Genomic DNA, 14628 nt, shown 5'->3' on the forward strand with positions numbered 1-14628 from the left:
TCTCTATAAAGAGACAAAGCAATATGTCCTTTGTTGTGACGTTTGCCAACAAATTAAAGCTTCGTCGGCTAGACGCCCGCAGCAGACGCCCCTTCTGATTTCAAATAAACCTTTACAGTGTGTGTACTTGGATCATTGTGGTCCGCTGACACCAGATAGTGCATACAAATATGTTTTGGTTGCTGTAGATTCGTGCTCCAGATTTGTGTCGGTCTGGCCACAACGCTCGGCTGACGCTCGAACTGTTATTAAAGATTTGCGCATCTTTGTCAATACATTTGCAGTTTTTCATTCGGACCAGGGCCCTGCTTTTCCCTCTAAGGCATTCAGGGACACCATGGCTTCGTTAGGGGTCCAACTCCAATTTTCGTCTCCATTTCATCCAGAGGGAAATTCTGTAGTGGAGCGTTTAAATCGCAATTTAAAGCAATCCTTAACGGCCAGGGTTATAGGTACGGGTCGTAGTTGGCTAGCCCACCTGTATGGAGTACAGAGAGCACTTAATAACTTGCCTAGACGGTCACTGGGGGGTCGTACTTCATATGAGTGCCTGTTTGGAACACGAATGTATGTTCCTGATCTAGATGGTCCTGGTGTGGAGGCGGCAGATACGCCCTTTGACATAAATGATCGTGTCACTGTTTTGCAGGATTTACAACAATTCCGTTAAGATAACTCTTCTGCAAGTGCTGCCTCCTCAGGAATTAAGGATGAGCCAGTAACACCTACTGGTTGGATACCCAGGATTGGGGATCTAGTGCGTGAAAAGGTCGCAGTAAAGAAAGAATTTGGTCCTTCTTATCGAGCACCTGTCCCTGTGTTAGGGGTTAGCGGCACGAGAACTGTGATTTTACCGCCGCTGCAAGGGGCCAAAGAAAATCGCTTTGTTTCCATTGATAATGTCAAGTTACAACATGTGGCCGATTCTGCACAGCAGACCAAGAGGGACACCCAGTAGTTCCGGAATCCCTCTCACTACTGGGGAAGAAGTCCCGCTGCAGGTGATTTACACCGACGCTGTTTTCTCTCCAAGCTTGGGGAGGGTGGAAGATGATCTTGCGATTGTTCCACAGACGACGATTAATATGGAATCTTTTGATCAAATTGCTGTACGTTCTACTGATGTTTCTGAACATGTGGTTTATAGCATGCCTAGGCGGGAGCCTCCATCTGCTTCTTTGTTCACAGTTGCTCCTTTTGCAAGAACTGCCTCTGGCTGCTTCAACGACACTGATGATGCAGTGTCCGGCTCCTCGTCCTCGATGTCTTCAGTTCGGGGTCCACGTAAGCTGCTGTGTTGGCTTAAACTCACATATTTTGTGTTTCCTTGGAACTATTTGTGGCTTTTTATGGCTGTAATGACTCTTTTTTTGTGGTTGGGATTTGTGGTTACTTTTTTTCTAGTAATACATGGTCATTTTCTTCCTGAACGATCTGACATTGAGCACGTGGAGACTATATTAAAACCACATTTTTCGTCTCATATGGTTCGAAGAGACTTGTCCAATGTAAACATTTCTGCAATACCGATTCCGGATGGGATTGTGTGGGATAAAGTAATGATTGATATATATGGTCCCACTGAATTGATTCAAATACCGTATGTCCTCAAGTTATCAATGAATGATATTGTTATACCAGGCATTGTTTCTGATGATTGGGATGTAAAGACAGCAGATTCTATGCTGACAGATTTACAAGCTTTTGACATTCTTCCTTTTTTAGCTAAAAAACTTACTGTTCAAGCCATCATAATCTTGTGTCTATATTACGGGAATGCCCTTTACTTTAGCTCATCTCACTACGTAGTGAAGAGGCTTTAGTTTGTGCAGAACACCGCTGCTTGCCTTTTTATGAACATCCCCAGACATCAATCAGCTAAATCTTCCATAGCTGCTCTCCACTGGCTTCCAGTGGAACAACGCATAAAATGTAAAAATCCTCTGCATCATGCATAGAGAACTTCACAAGGACCCTGCTCTTTTAAGGCCTATACCCCCCTATTACATTCCCTGTAGGTCTCTTAGATCGTCTATGGCCTCCCTGCTGAATCACCCTGAATTCAAGGGAGCATGGTGGAGTAGAAGAACCATGGCCTACAGAGCCGTCAAACTTTGAAACTCTCTCCCACTGGGTCGCCGCCAAAACAGTCATAAACTCCACTATCATAAGAATTTGAAAACCTCGCTGTTTAGGGTTTAAGTAGGAGTCCCTGCAGTCTGCACTTTTCCGCTTCAGCGCTGGGAGGCCTTAGGGTACCATGCACTACACACATCCTCCAAACCTCAAACAAAGGTCACATTAGACCAACTGAGCGATAAATCGCTAGAGAATATATTTCAGTTGCCATGTAAACATCGTAGAGCTGTGTTTCCCAACCTGCGGTCCGGGGACCCCTGGAGGTCAGTGAAGCCTCCTCAGGGGGTCCGCAATTGTTTAGAAAATTAAATATTGACAGATTAGGCCCCCAGCTTTCAATAATGACTCAGTGTGGGGGTCCCTGGATTCTAATAAGGAGTCAGCAGAGGTCCCTGGGTTTCAGTAATTATAAAGTGGGGGTCCGCAGAAGTCAAAATGTTGGGAACCACTGTCCTAAAGTTCAACGTGTACTATACTTAGATGCTTCATTGTCAAACACATACAACCCCTACTTCAGGTCAGCAGTTTAAATCATTAAGAACGAGATTCTAAACTAATTCAGGCCAGTGTTTATAAACATGATGAGGCTATAAAGAGGGATAAAGAGGGTGCGGTCAAATGGATTAAAATCCCAAAACAGTTTTGATTCTTTTGTGGCGCTGTATCTTCTTTTTTTGGGGTGGGGGGCACTTCATTTTGGAGGTATCATCTGAAAACGGTGTTACTGTCAGGAAACATAATGGGCCTCATTTACATATTGGTGGAAGAGTTACTCCGTCACACTGGTGACAGATATTCCGTCCGCCGAAATCTAAATCGAAGGTGGACGAGTTACTCTGTCACAATGGTGACAGATATTCTGTCTGCCGAAATATAAATCCCATTATGTTTTATGGGATTTAGATTTTGGTGGATGGGATATCTGACACCGTTGTGATGGAGTAACTCGGCGGTCAATATTTAAATCAGGCCCAATGTGTCTTCAGACGTAAACATTCTTCAGGGAGGTGAAGGATCGACCTAAATAACCAACTCCTGACACAACACTGACAAATATTCAGTATTTATGTAAAATTATTTATTAAATGCGCCAACATTACTCTAATCCAGCCTTCAAATATTTGAAGCACTATAAAACAAGTGATGCAATAAATTATGTTTTTCTAAAAAGACAGCTACAGTTATGTAACATTGTAAATGGTAAATTTCCTACAATTATCTTACATTTCAGTAAACTCATATAACAAATAGACAATTCTTTTGTAAAAAAAAAGAAAAAAAAAATTAAAACATATTTCTCATATCTGTAAATAGAAAATGTCCAATATTTTACATTTCTGGAAAAGGAACTACCCAATGATCAACATTTCTTTGTAAAATCACTGAATCACACTGTTGTGGTGGCCATTGTGTAGTTATGGTTCAGACAAGCTTTCCACTGAAAAGGCATTTCTCATTTTAGTTATGTTTGATCCGTAAATGAGTTTGCATGAAATTCGACAAATCACCAACTTAGTCAGCTAAGCATCAGCATGCCGTTTTCAGCAAGGGGAAAACTGGCAAGGGGGCTGAAAGAAATAATTTTTTTCCTATTTTATGTTCCATAGTAATATTTGCTCACATCAAATAACGGCTTGAACGTATTTACACCAAACTTTGAATTCTGGGTTCCAGTAGAAATGTGGTTAGCCGCTGGAGAGTTCAAAAATATTTTTGCCCATCGTCTAAATACCAAGACAACAATGACACGTGTTTCACGCTTCATTAAAAAAATAAAAATAAACACAACAGTCAATTGGGCCAACCTCCAAGATTAGCCACTCCAGGAGAGAACTGAGAGGTACACAGGTATGAGAATAGGTTAGAATATGCAAGGTCAGGATTTCTGCTGTACAAAAAAAAAACTTGTTTGATTTAGTAGACTATTTAGTATATAAACTAAACTCAACATGTAAGCTAAGAATGTAGGCACATTCCGGGGGCCCTGACTTGCCTTGCCACTAACAGCATTGACATCAGGGCAGGGGCAGGAATGTTTCTCAGTTCATGTTTAAAAATTCACTTGTATTAAATATACTACTAATGCACACCGTAATAATTTACAAACAGCACCTTTTCCATTGAATTGGCCACAAACCTCCACACTAATGTGGCAACACTACAGAGTATAGACAACAATCTGTGGAAATTTGGTCTCAGCAAAAGTATTTATCATTTGCACTTAACCAAGTAATGTGGTCTGATTTGTTATTATCTGTAGGAAGCTGGCTCTCTATATACTATATCAAAATGAAATATAGTGTGCACAGAGTCCAGGGATTCCCCAGAGGCTTGACAGAGGCTGAAATAGATAATACTAATGCTCTATTTATGGTAGTGTGGTCAAGCAGTTAGGCTTATCACAGGGTAGTGTTAAGCCTTTGTACACACACAAGCAATAGAAGAAACACACACTCAATTACTTAATTCCAGACCAATAGGATTTTATAACGAAAAATATGTTTTGTAAATTTATTTCTAGAACCACAAGATTCAGTTTGCAGTACATTACATGAAAGGTTCTTTGCATATATATGATCAGGACTTTGAATAGAATCAACAATGTATACAGTTTTCCCTAAAATGGCAAAAAGCTATTTTAAAAGTGGACATTGCATTTTCAACAGTTCCTGGGAGCAGAGTTTTGCAGGTAAGTTTACAACTCACAGTTCTTATCTCTGGGATGTAGGTAGTCCGTCATTGGGGGTTCAAGGTAACCCCAAACACCCACCACCAGAACACGGGCCGTTCGGGTGCAGAGGTCAAAGAGGAACCAAATTAACATGGGCCCCTATGGAGATAGGGTGTACTCGGAATCCGGTCAGCCAGCAGGTAAGTACCCACGACTCAGAGGGCAGACCAGGAGGGGTTCAAGAGAGCACTGGAGGAGCCCCAAGTAGGTACCAAACACACACCCTCAGCGGCACTATGGTGGCCGGATGCAGGGTGCAAACAGGGCGTCGGGTTTTCAATGCAATTCTACAAGGGGACCCTGGGGGTCACTCTGAGGCTGCAGGTGAGGTCCAGGGGGGCTTCTCAGGCAAACCACTAGCTGGACAGGGAGGAGGGCTGCCTGCTGGTTGATCCATTTCTCCAAGGCCTGGGGGTGCAGTGTGTCCTTTAGGCATCGGATATCTTTGTCCGGAGCTCGCAGTCAGGGGGGTCCTCAGGATTCAATCTGCAGGTGTCGTCGTGAAGGTTTGGAGGGGTCAACCCAGGGTGGGCTCTTGTTCCCAGTCGCCTGGGGACCCTTTCTTGTTGGGTGGACCACCTTGACATGGGCTGTGGGCGTCGGGTGCACAGGGGTCAGGACTCGCGCAGCTGGAGTGAGGTGGGAGTCCTTAGTTGTACGTTTCTTCAGACAGAGCCGCTGTCCTCAGGAGTTCTTGGTACTTTTGGGTGCAGGGCAGTCCTCTGGAATTGGCAGAGGTAGCTAGGCCCGCTGGATGCGTTGCTGGTCTTTTTGCAGGTTCTTTGAAGCAGGAGACAGGCCGGTAGGGCTGGGACCAAAGCAGTTGTCGTCCTCCTTCTTCTCTCCTGGGGTTTTCAGCTTAGCAGTCCTTCTTCTTCTTCTAGGTCACCAGGAATGTGGTGAGCTGCGTTCAGGGAGGCCCTTAAATCCTAGATTTAGGGGCGTGTTAGGGGTCAGAGGGCAGTAGCAAATGGCTACTGTCCCTGAGGGTGGCTAAACCCTCTTTGTGCCCACTCCCTTTGGGGAGCGGGGCACATTTCTATCCCTATTGGTTCCTGTCCTCCAAACCAAGATGGAGGATTCTGCAGGGTGGGGTTCACCTCAGCTCTGTAGACCTTAGGGGTGGTCCTGGCTGGGGTGGTCACTGGGGCACTGTAACCTGAGGCTTGAGCCTTTGAGGCTCACCACCAGGTGTTACAGTTCCTGCAGAGGGAGGTGTGAAGCACCTCCACCCAGGACAGGCTTTGTTTCTGACCACAGAGTGCATAAAGACACTCACCCCATGTGGTCAGAAACTCATCTGAAAGTGGTAGGCTGCCACAGACCGGTCAGTCCTACACTAGCAGTTGGGCTAACATACAGGGGACATCTCTAAGATGGCCTATGTGGGCTTTTTTCAATAAATCCCACACTGGCATCAGTGTGGGTTTATTGTGCTGAGAAGTTTAATACCAAAATTCCCAGTATTCAGTGACGCCATTATGGTGCTGTGGAGCTCGTAATGAAAAACTCCCAGACCATATACTCAATATGCCTACTTTGCACTTACAATGTCTAAGAATGGACTAAGGCACTGTAGGGGCATATTGCTCATGCAGCTATGCCCTCACCTGTGGTATAGTGCACCATGCCTTAGGGCTGTAAGGCCTGCTAGAGGGGTGACTTACCTATGCCACAGGTAGTGGTTTGTGGGCATGGCACCCTGAGACGGGTGCCATGCCGACTTTACCTTTTTCTCTCCACCAGCACACACAAGCTGCCAGGCAGTGTGCATGTGCTGAGTGAGGGGTCCCCTAGGGTGGCATAATATATGCTGCATCGTTTAGAGACCTTCCCTGGTCACAGGGCCGTTGGTACCATGGGTACGTTTTTACAAGGGACTTAACTGTGTGACAGGGCTGTGCCAACCGTGGAAGCATAGGTACAGTTTTAGGGAAAGAACACTGGTGCTGTGGCCTGGTTAGCAGGGTCCCAGTACACTTTCAATCAAAGTTGGCATCAACACTAGGCAAAAAGTAGGGGGTAACCATGCCAACAGTGGCACTTTCCTACATCATCCTATTAAAATACTTTTCCATCACAGTTACAAAAATGTGCTCTCTTAACTACTGAAATAGATTTTGAAATGTGCTTGTACAGTTCATTTACAAGCTATTTAATGTGTGTCAGGAAATAAAACTAATACCATACAGCCTTTCTTTTCACATTCTTTGCACAGCGCAATTTTCAGGCAGTTCACTTTACACACTCCTCTTACTTTGTACCAGAAGAAATAAAATAAACATCAACCTCTAGGATAAAATCAGACTGCATTTAAGGCAGAGACACAGTTATGTATAGTAGGGGTTTGGACATCCAGAGTGAGAGAGCTGCAGGGCTCAGCCACAGGTCAGGTCCAGCACCCAGCCCCTACTGTGCACATCCATAGGCAGTGCATAGTGGAGTTAGGCCGATGGCAAAGGGCTAAGAGTTAGGAGGAGGCCTAGCTGCAGACTAAGCCCTATGCCCAACCCTAGCAATGATAGGCAAAAGGCCATTGAAAGCCATGAGTTTTAGGTGTTGCCATTACCTGTGCCCCAACCAATGTTGTACATGCCAAAGACCGTGCAGGAGGAACAACTGGGTCAATTCTTCAAAACAAATTTAAAAAAACAATGAAATTCACTGAAAAATCTAAGTTATTATGGTTCTGGCTCAAACGCATTAAACCACAGAAATTTGTCAGTAACCAATGCACAAAACAAGGGCCATCTCTTATGCCAACAGCCATACTTCAAACACTGATTTGCCAAAGGCAGAAACAAAAAAGGTGCTCTCAAGAGAACTTGATGGGCAGCAGGCGCTTTGGCATGTGTTGTGTGCATTAATAATCACAGCTAGCGAATATCAATGGTTTTACATGTTCAACCTAAAGCCATAGCTCAGTTTTTAACTGTATTTTTCTTACAAGAAATGGTTAAGAGTTCCATTAAAAATGTCTTACGAATTATGCTCAACATTTCTGTGAATATCTTTCAGAGAGGAGTGTAGGAATAGGTCAGTTCCCACCACTAGTAGAGCCCCCTGGTCTGAATTGTTCTCTTGATGCTTCTGATGAGTCAGCTCTCCTCTCCTGCATCCCCTTGGATTTTGCTTCTGCCCCTCAGTCTCTGTTACCCCTCCTTCTACCCTCAGGTCAATCTCCTTCTTCATCGTAATGTCTCCTCTTCCTCCTGCTCCAGTCAGATCACCTCTGACCTTTTCATCTTTCATCTCCTGCATGTCTTTAGGCTATCCCCTCTGCATTACCTCCCAAACCAGAGGGGCTGTACTCATCTGACCCCCCAGGACTTCAAGTCTGTCGTTATGCCTCAGTAGGTGCCACTTCCTCCTATAAACATGGAAATTGAATCCATTGTCATTTCTGCTGATCCATCCTGTTGTTAGGCTCTTCTAAGCCATTGCCTCTTGCCTCTCAGGTCCAACTCCCCCTCCTAGATGTATCTACTTTTGATGAGGCAAACTCTTCACACTTTACAATGTTTAAACATGACTCCTCATTCCCATGCCTTGCTCCCTCTCCCCTTAGATGTCCTTTTAGACATGATTCCTCACTGTTCTATGAATCTTCTGGGGTCTCCTAATCCTCTCCAGCAGTCGTCTATTGTTTTTAGGCTACATCCCTGCCCTCACCACCCCTCATCTCGTTGCACAGGTCATAACCTTCTCCATTGTTATCTTGGGCAGTGACATACTCAGTTTACATATGGTTTTCACACCACACCCAGAAATACAGTCAATTAGTGGTGTGAGGGGCCGACTGCACCCTAGCTTTGGGTGGCTTTGACTCCTCTGCCTGTCGGTAAACTTTTGACCTTTCTTAGACAAAATACCGGTCACTTGATCATAGTTTGAGATTAAAGGCAAGTAACCAATACCTGTATAAAAATGTGCGCTGTTTTCTGTTTTCTTTTTTTGCAACACTATTTTGCCTCTGCAAAATTCTATTAATCATTTAACAAGATTTTAGACAGATCTGTAATACTTTTGAAGTCACTTCTTCTTATATTTGCTGTTTCTTTATTCTATACATCTTTACCGGCCTGGACACCACCATGTTGGTAATATTCTGACTCAATGTGAACTCTGACATGGATTAGGGAAGTGATTTTCCTTGAATACATCAGGGCTCATGACAGACTTGCTATGGAACTGGCCTCAACCTTCCAGTTCAAACTCGAATATCTGTCCGTGACCTCAATTGCTTGCCTCTCAATTCAGGTCAACCATTGCAGCCCATTTATTTTGTTCAGTTCCATTCCCACTTTATACAGTTTTCTCACCAATATACTCACCTCTGTCTACTGTCGCTCTTTTAATCTTCCCTTTTAGATCTTCAAATCCTTGCTCTTCGGTTCTACCCATTTTATCCGAAGTAGCACCCAACACCATTGTACAGCTCTCTCACCCCTCTTAAGTCTCCTGCCACTCCCTCACCAGCTATACTCTGAGCTCCCCTTTTAATCTTGCAATACTCTTTCTTGTGTCAAGGAACCAGCACCTCACAGATCTCCCTTTTTATCTTAAGCCACCATCCTATCCCCTTTTGCATGAATATCAACCTTACTCCTGAGGAGTCCTGACCCTACTTTATTGAGCGCTCCTACACTTCCCACCACTGTCAAGCAACCAGCCCTTTTATTCTGTAGCAGTCCGTATGAGTGGCCTCCCTTTTGCACGAGCAAGTGGTTCGGCTTGGCTCAAACAACCAAAGCAAGAGATGAGCCAGAAAAAAATGGCAATGTGAATACTGAAAAAAATGTAAATCACAGAGGTATGGGAGTTGTGGTCAACAGATGTAGATCATCTTTCTTAAAAATGTAAAAAATACGCGTTTGTTACAAAATATTTGTGTTCACCTTTAATTGAAAATGGTCTAGTCTGCGTCTATTAAGGTATTTTAACTTGTGAAGGTTCTAGGCACTGCCACACACTATACGTCTTAAACCTGGCTGAAATGATGCTTACTCAGTTAGAGGCTGTGAGTTATTTTAATTTTACACCGGTTGATTTTTTGAAGCATATAACAGTGGCTTTGAAAATGCAGAAACACATGAAGCATAACATCTTGCACATTTTTTTTTTTGTTGAGTGAATCTCATCTGCAGATTTTGTGTATTTTGACGGAGCAGTGCCCTGAAGACAGCGGTGTGTACCTCAGTAGTTGAAAATAAAGTAACACTGCACAGGGCATGCAGACTGTCACTTGGAGTCTCTATGTGGAGGTGCCGTATTTACTTCCAATTATTTGTCTAACTGATATACGTCTGGTGTCTGGAAGGCTTTGAAGCCATTGGTGTTAAGAATACATTAGTGTTCAGAATACATGGTGCAGGTGCCATACTGTCTTGTGGACTAAACACATAGCATGCCAACACATTAGAATAGGGAAGTGGGAGTTTTTCAGGAGGGGGGAGAGTGGATGAATCGAGGGAATGTATTTGAGGCAATCTGAGGCGGGAGACAGCTAAAATAAAGGTGCTTCCAAAGGCGGGAATTTCAATTCTGAATCAGATTTATTCACATGTATGTAAACAGACCCAGTCACAGACACATATCACCTATAGCCGACAAGTTTTCAGTTTGCTTATGCATGACATTTGCGGCGTTTCAGTGTATTTGAGTGGCATTCTACAGCCAAATGTGTGACACTTTAAGTAACACTCATCTTTTACTGCGTGTATTACAATTAATGACTTGCATAGTCAAACTGCACTTTCAGTCGCACAATAGGACCTCGCAGCACTATAAATAGACAAGTCACTATTCCAGCTGCACCAATAATGACTTAATTCTGTTTCTCTCTGATTACACACAGACATCTGTAAAGAGACTGCAGTAAACACCTGAGGTTTCATAATCTAAAAGTGAGTCTTTCCCACCAATTCCTTGAAATTTTACTTATCTTCGTACCGTGCCATTACAATGGCTCTTTCTTTTATGGTATGTACAACTGAATTATTTTAAGGCGTTAACCTGAAAGAGAAAGACCAACAAAAATACAGACAGAATTACTTTGTCCTTCTTAACCACATCTTTGCTTAGCCGGCACCAACGGTGACCCTGTCCCCATTGCTGCTACACTCACCTGTGCCAAACAGAGATGACTGCCAGGGCAGGGTGAGGCAGCGTCAGCAGAATGCACCTTGGCAATGGGACCACACGTGCTGGTGGGCAACCAGGAATCATAGTGTCTGTGTGCTGCTCTTGAGGGTCATGTTAAGCTTCAGGACGTTTTCTAGCGCTGCTGGCATGATCTGGTGAATGCAGGGTCACACTGAGTTAACTTGAAAAACATAATTGACCCATTGGCTTTTTTTTCCCCTCGCAGGTTCCTCCTCCAATTTCCAACCATCATCACTTTACACAAGACAGAAGACTAGTCGGGTTAGGGTGGGGGGAGCCCGGTACTGTTAATTGTCAACAAAGCATCGCTCTGTTTTGTTCCCATTGATTCTACTAAAGTCGATAACAAAACCACACTTTTGATTATAACATGATGTACAATTTACTTGAAAGCAGAATCCATTGTCTTGCTTATATGCACTTATAATGTACACTGTTAGGGCCATTTCCGGCTGGACTTTACTATTTTTCAAATTCAATAAAGCTCTCTAACAAGCTTGTTGGAAAAAAAACAGCAATCGCAGTCACACTGATGACGCTGCTCAGGAGGAAAATCTGTGACAGCTGAGGGCAGGCTGGTTAGCACTTTTAAAAGTGTGCTCTCTGCTGCTGGCACCAGAATGGACTACTGAAATGACACACAACTGGATACAAAAGGACAGATGAGGCCTAACATCATGCCTGCAGTCAGTGTAACCTCTGCGCCTCAAGCACACATGGACCACATGTGATGTTTTGATTTTCAAGCAGCAGGGGGGATTGTCTGCTGGACTTTGAAAACACACCGCCTACAGACTATGTGCCACACCATGAAAGCGACCAACTTTGCCTCCTTATGTGTGTGGGCCGTGGACTGTAAAGGCTCCACTCTGGCAGGAAAAAGAGCAGCAGGGAAAATCAAAGCTGCTTCCTCAGTGTCGGTGTCGGTCTCTGGCAAATCAGTATTCACAAAATCCTATTCAAAACTAAAGATTGAATAAAATACCTAATTATGAACAACCAAATTCCAAAACACACACGTTATTAAACGATGGTTGCTACAGTTCTGCAGCGATGAAGATTGTGCCACCCGGCCATGACAATGGCTGAAAGTGCTATTCAACTATCAATAATGTAACGTGGTTGCAAACAATGTGAAACACTATCGTTACGGCTGGCTGGCCCGCTGATTATCTAAAAAATTTTAATGTAGGTACAGTGCCTGAAACTATTTGCTTTTCAGTGAAATTGATTGTAAACTCTGTATTGGAGTTCTTCACATGAGCATCAGTTACATTACACACAGCCACATTATTTTTTTAGCCGCAGGAAGATTAACTGATTTGCCCAGAATGACTAGATGTTTATCCAACACTGTGACTCGAGCTTGATGCCCAAGGCCTAAATTTGGTAGCTCTAACAATAGTTAGATTCTGACAAGAATTGTTTCTTGGAGAGCGCAATGAAGAAATGGGGATCAATGAAGTCTGTGCATATTAGATAAATACATTAACACAAGTTGTACCAGGGCTTTGAAGTGGGCCTGCAAATGGTGTTGGGTTGCAAACTGCCTGGGCCTGCTCTCTTCACTGCACCATTCATATGCATTGTATAATCAGGCATCAGTCAAGGATTTAACTTGGATAAAACTGTTATGACCAAAAGTCATGGCAATTATCCTTTACCACTACAAGTCCCTTACTTCTGACAGTTTCTTCTTGGCAATGGTGCAATCCTTAACTCTGCAACAGTGCATCTTTTACCACACTTGCAGTTTGCATTCCAGTCAGGAACAATACAGAATGTACACCAAAGGAGGCACAAATACACTGCCTCACCAACTGAACAGGAGCGGAGGGTCAGAGCCAATCACAGAGAGCTGCTGCAGACTGTTCCAAGGACATACAACAAAAAAGGGTACGCTGCAAAAGACTGGACTCTCCGAGAAAGTACTACTGCTAAGGAAACAAGTGAGAACAGAGTCACTCTCCACACAGCACTCTCCTTGCCAGCACAATTGTTTTTTAAATGCAGCTTCTCATACAGTGGCCATGAGGGGTGGTCTGTGTGACTAAGGCATTCGAGTGTGGTGATGGGGGCACCAACACTAAAATGCTTTAGTCTAACACCCAGAGGTCTTCAAACTGGGGGGCCTCAAGTGATTTGGGGGGGTGTCGGGGCAGACTCTGGCCAAAATAAATATTATACAGATAACAGGCCTTTGTTTTAAGCAGAAGCAGGTCATTGCAGTTTAAAAAGGGTAACAGTACTTAACTGCAATGTTTAAATAGGTTTAGACATATTTAAACATTGGCATGTTTATAAAATAATTGTGAAAAATTCTGAGGGGGGCCTAATGATTTTTATTTTTCAACTGGGGGCGCGGCATTAAAACGTTTGGAGACCTCTGGCCTAACCCCTGATGCGTGGTCCTTGGCAGGGCTGACCTCCCCTGCACACGGCTGTCACTGTAGCTTGGGACAAGCCCAGACTCGACCTGTGACACTCCCAGGTGACCTCAAGAGGAGCCATAGCCAAGCACCCGGAACGAGCCCGACCCCAGGCTTCAGTCACTCCTCACCTCCTCCCACCTTTTGATTCTTTCTCAACACATCCTAAGGCCCCGTTGACAATTTTCCCTGGTTACTGGGCCAGGACGCCACCAGGGGGTCCGCCCCGCCTCCTCTACACACAGTTCCCTCACCGCTCTCCGGGCCTCTCATCTCTCCACACCAATCCTGTCAGTCGTCCCTTTCCAGAACTTTCTGCCGCGCCAGCCTCTTCCCCGCCGTCGCAGCCGAGCGTCGGCGCACGAGGCACGTCGACTACCGCCCGCAAACCCACGTCACTGGCCGCGCGACCTCGGCGGCAGTTAACCGCTCATCCCTCATTGGCTGCCTGTGCCGTGGCAAGCGCGCGCTCACACCTCTTGATGGACGTGGCCGGCGCGCGGGAGGTCCGCACGCAAGATGGAGCCTCAGTTGTGTAGGCCGCGGGCCGGTTTATCACATGGCGGGAAGCAGGAAGCAGGAAGCAAGGTTGAAGCTTCCGCACGAGCGCCTGGCGGGGTGTTCTCGGTAAAAGTACACATTAAACAGCAGTTTTTAGCGTTTTTTACGTTTTGCAAATAAATACTACTTCAGCAATTCAAAGTTCAGAGGCATGGTGTTTCTGGTCCCGGATAGAGAATTCCGCCCGTGCAGGTAAGAGAAATTCTATTTTATTTAACAAGAGAAGAAATTGTTCACCCTGGAGAAAGTCCAGAACAACCCTCACCCTTGGAAACCTAGTGTTTCTTCATTCGACATCCCGACTGAACACCCAAGATTTCTCCCAAGATACCACACATCCCCCTTTGTTGACAATTACTTGACATTGTCACTTCTCCGTAATCCTCTGCCCAGTTCAGGTGCCAGGACCGAGATGTGCAGATGTCTGGCTCCTCCGACGGTAGGACCTGGTGGGTGACCTTGACTCCCACGTTGTCCTCCGGGGGTGGAACCTTTCAGAACCATGCTATGTTCCGGGCCACTTGCTCAACCTCTTTTTTTCGCAATGAGCATGGTACCAGCCACGGACTGAATCATCCACACTTCAGGTACATGCGTCCAGCA

General features: G+C 44.7%; 1 protein-coding gene across 2 annotated transcripts in view; it reads right to left on the bottom strand.

Annotated features, from left to right (window-relative positions):
- Positions 1–13836, bottom strand: part of ERF (ETS2 repressor factor) — a 241215-nt gene extending 227379 nt beyond the window's left edge. The window contains exons 1-2 of one of the 2 annotated variants that reach the window (XM_069201389.1): positions 13719–13815; positions 10998–11166 (exon numbers count right to left, since the gene is read on the bottom strand). Coding sequence is in view for 1 of the 2 variants with exons in the window: in XM_069201388.1 (XP_069057489.1) it covers positions 13719–13737 (19 nt within the window). In the remaining variant the exon portion in view is untranslated. Of the gene's footprint in view, positions 1–10997; positions 11167–13718 lie in introns of both variants that reach the window. The other variant, XM_069201388.1, reaches the window with a different exon arrangement.
- Positions 13837–14628: the final 792 nt, after the last annotated feature.

Source organism: Pleurodeles waltl, chromosome 7, assembly GCF_031143425.1.
Source record: "Pleurodeles waltl isolate 20211129_DDA chromosome 7, aPleWal1.hap1.20221129, whole genome shotgun sequence".
Lineage (NCBI taxonomy): Eukaryota > Metazoa > Chordata > Amphibia > Caudata > Salamandridae > Pleurodeles > Pleurodeles waltl.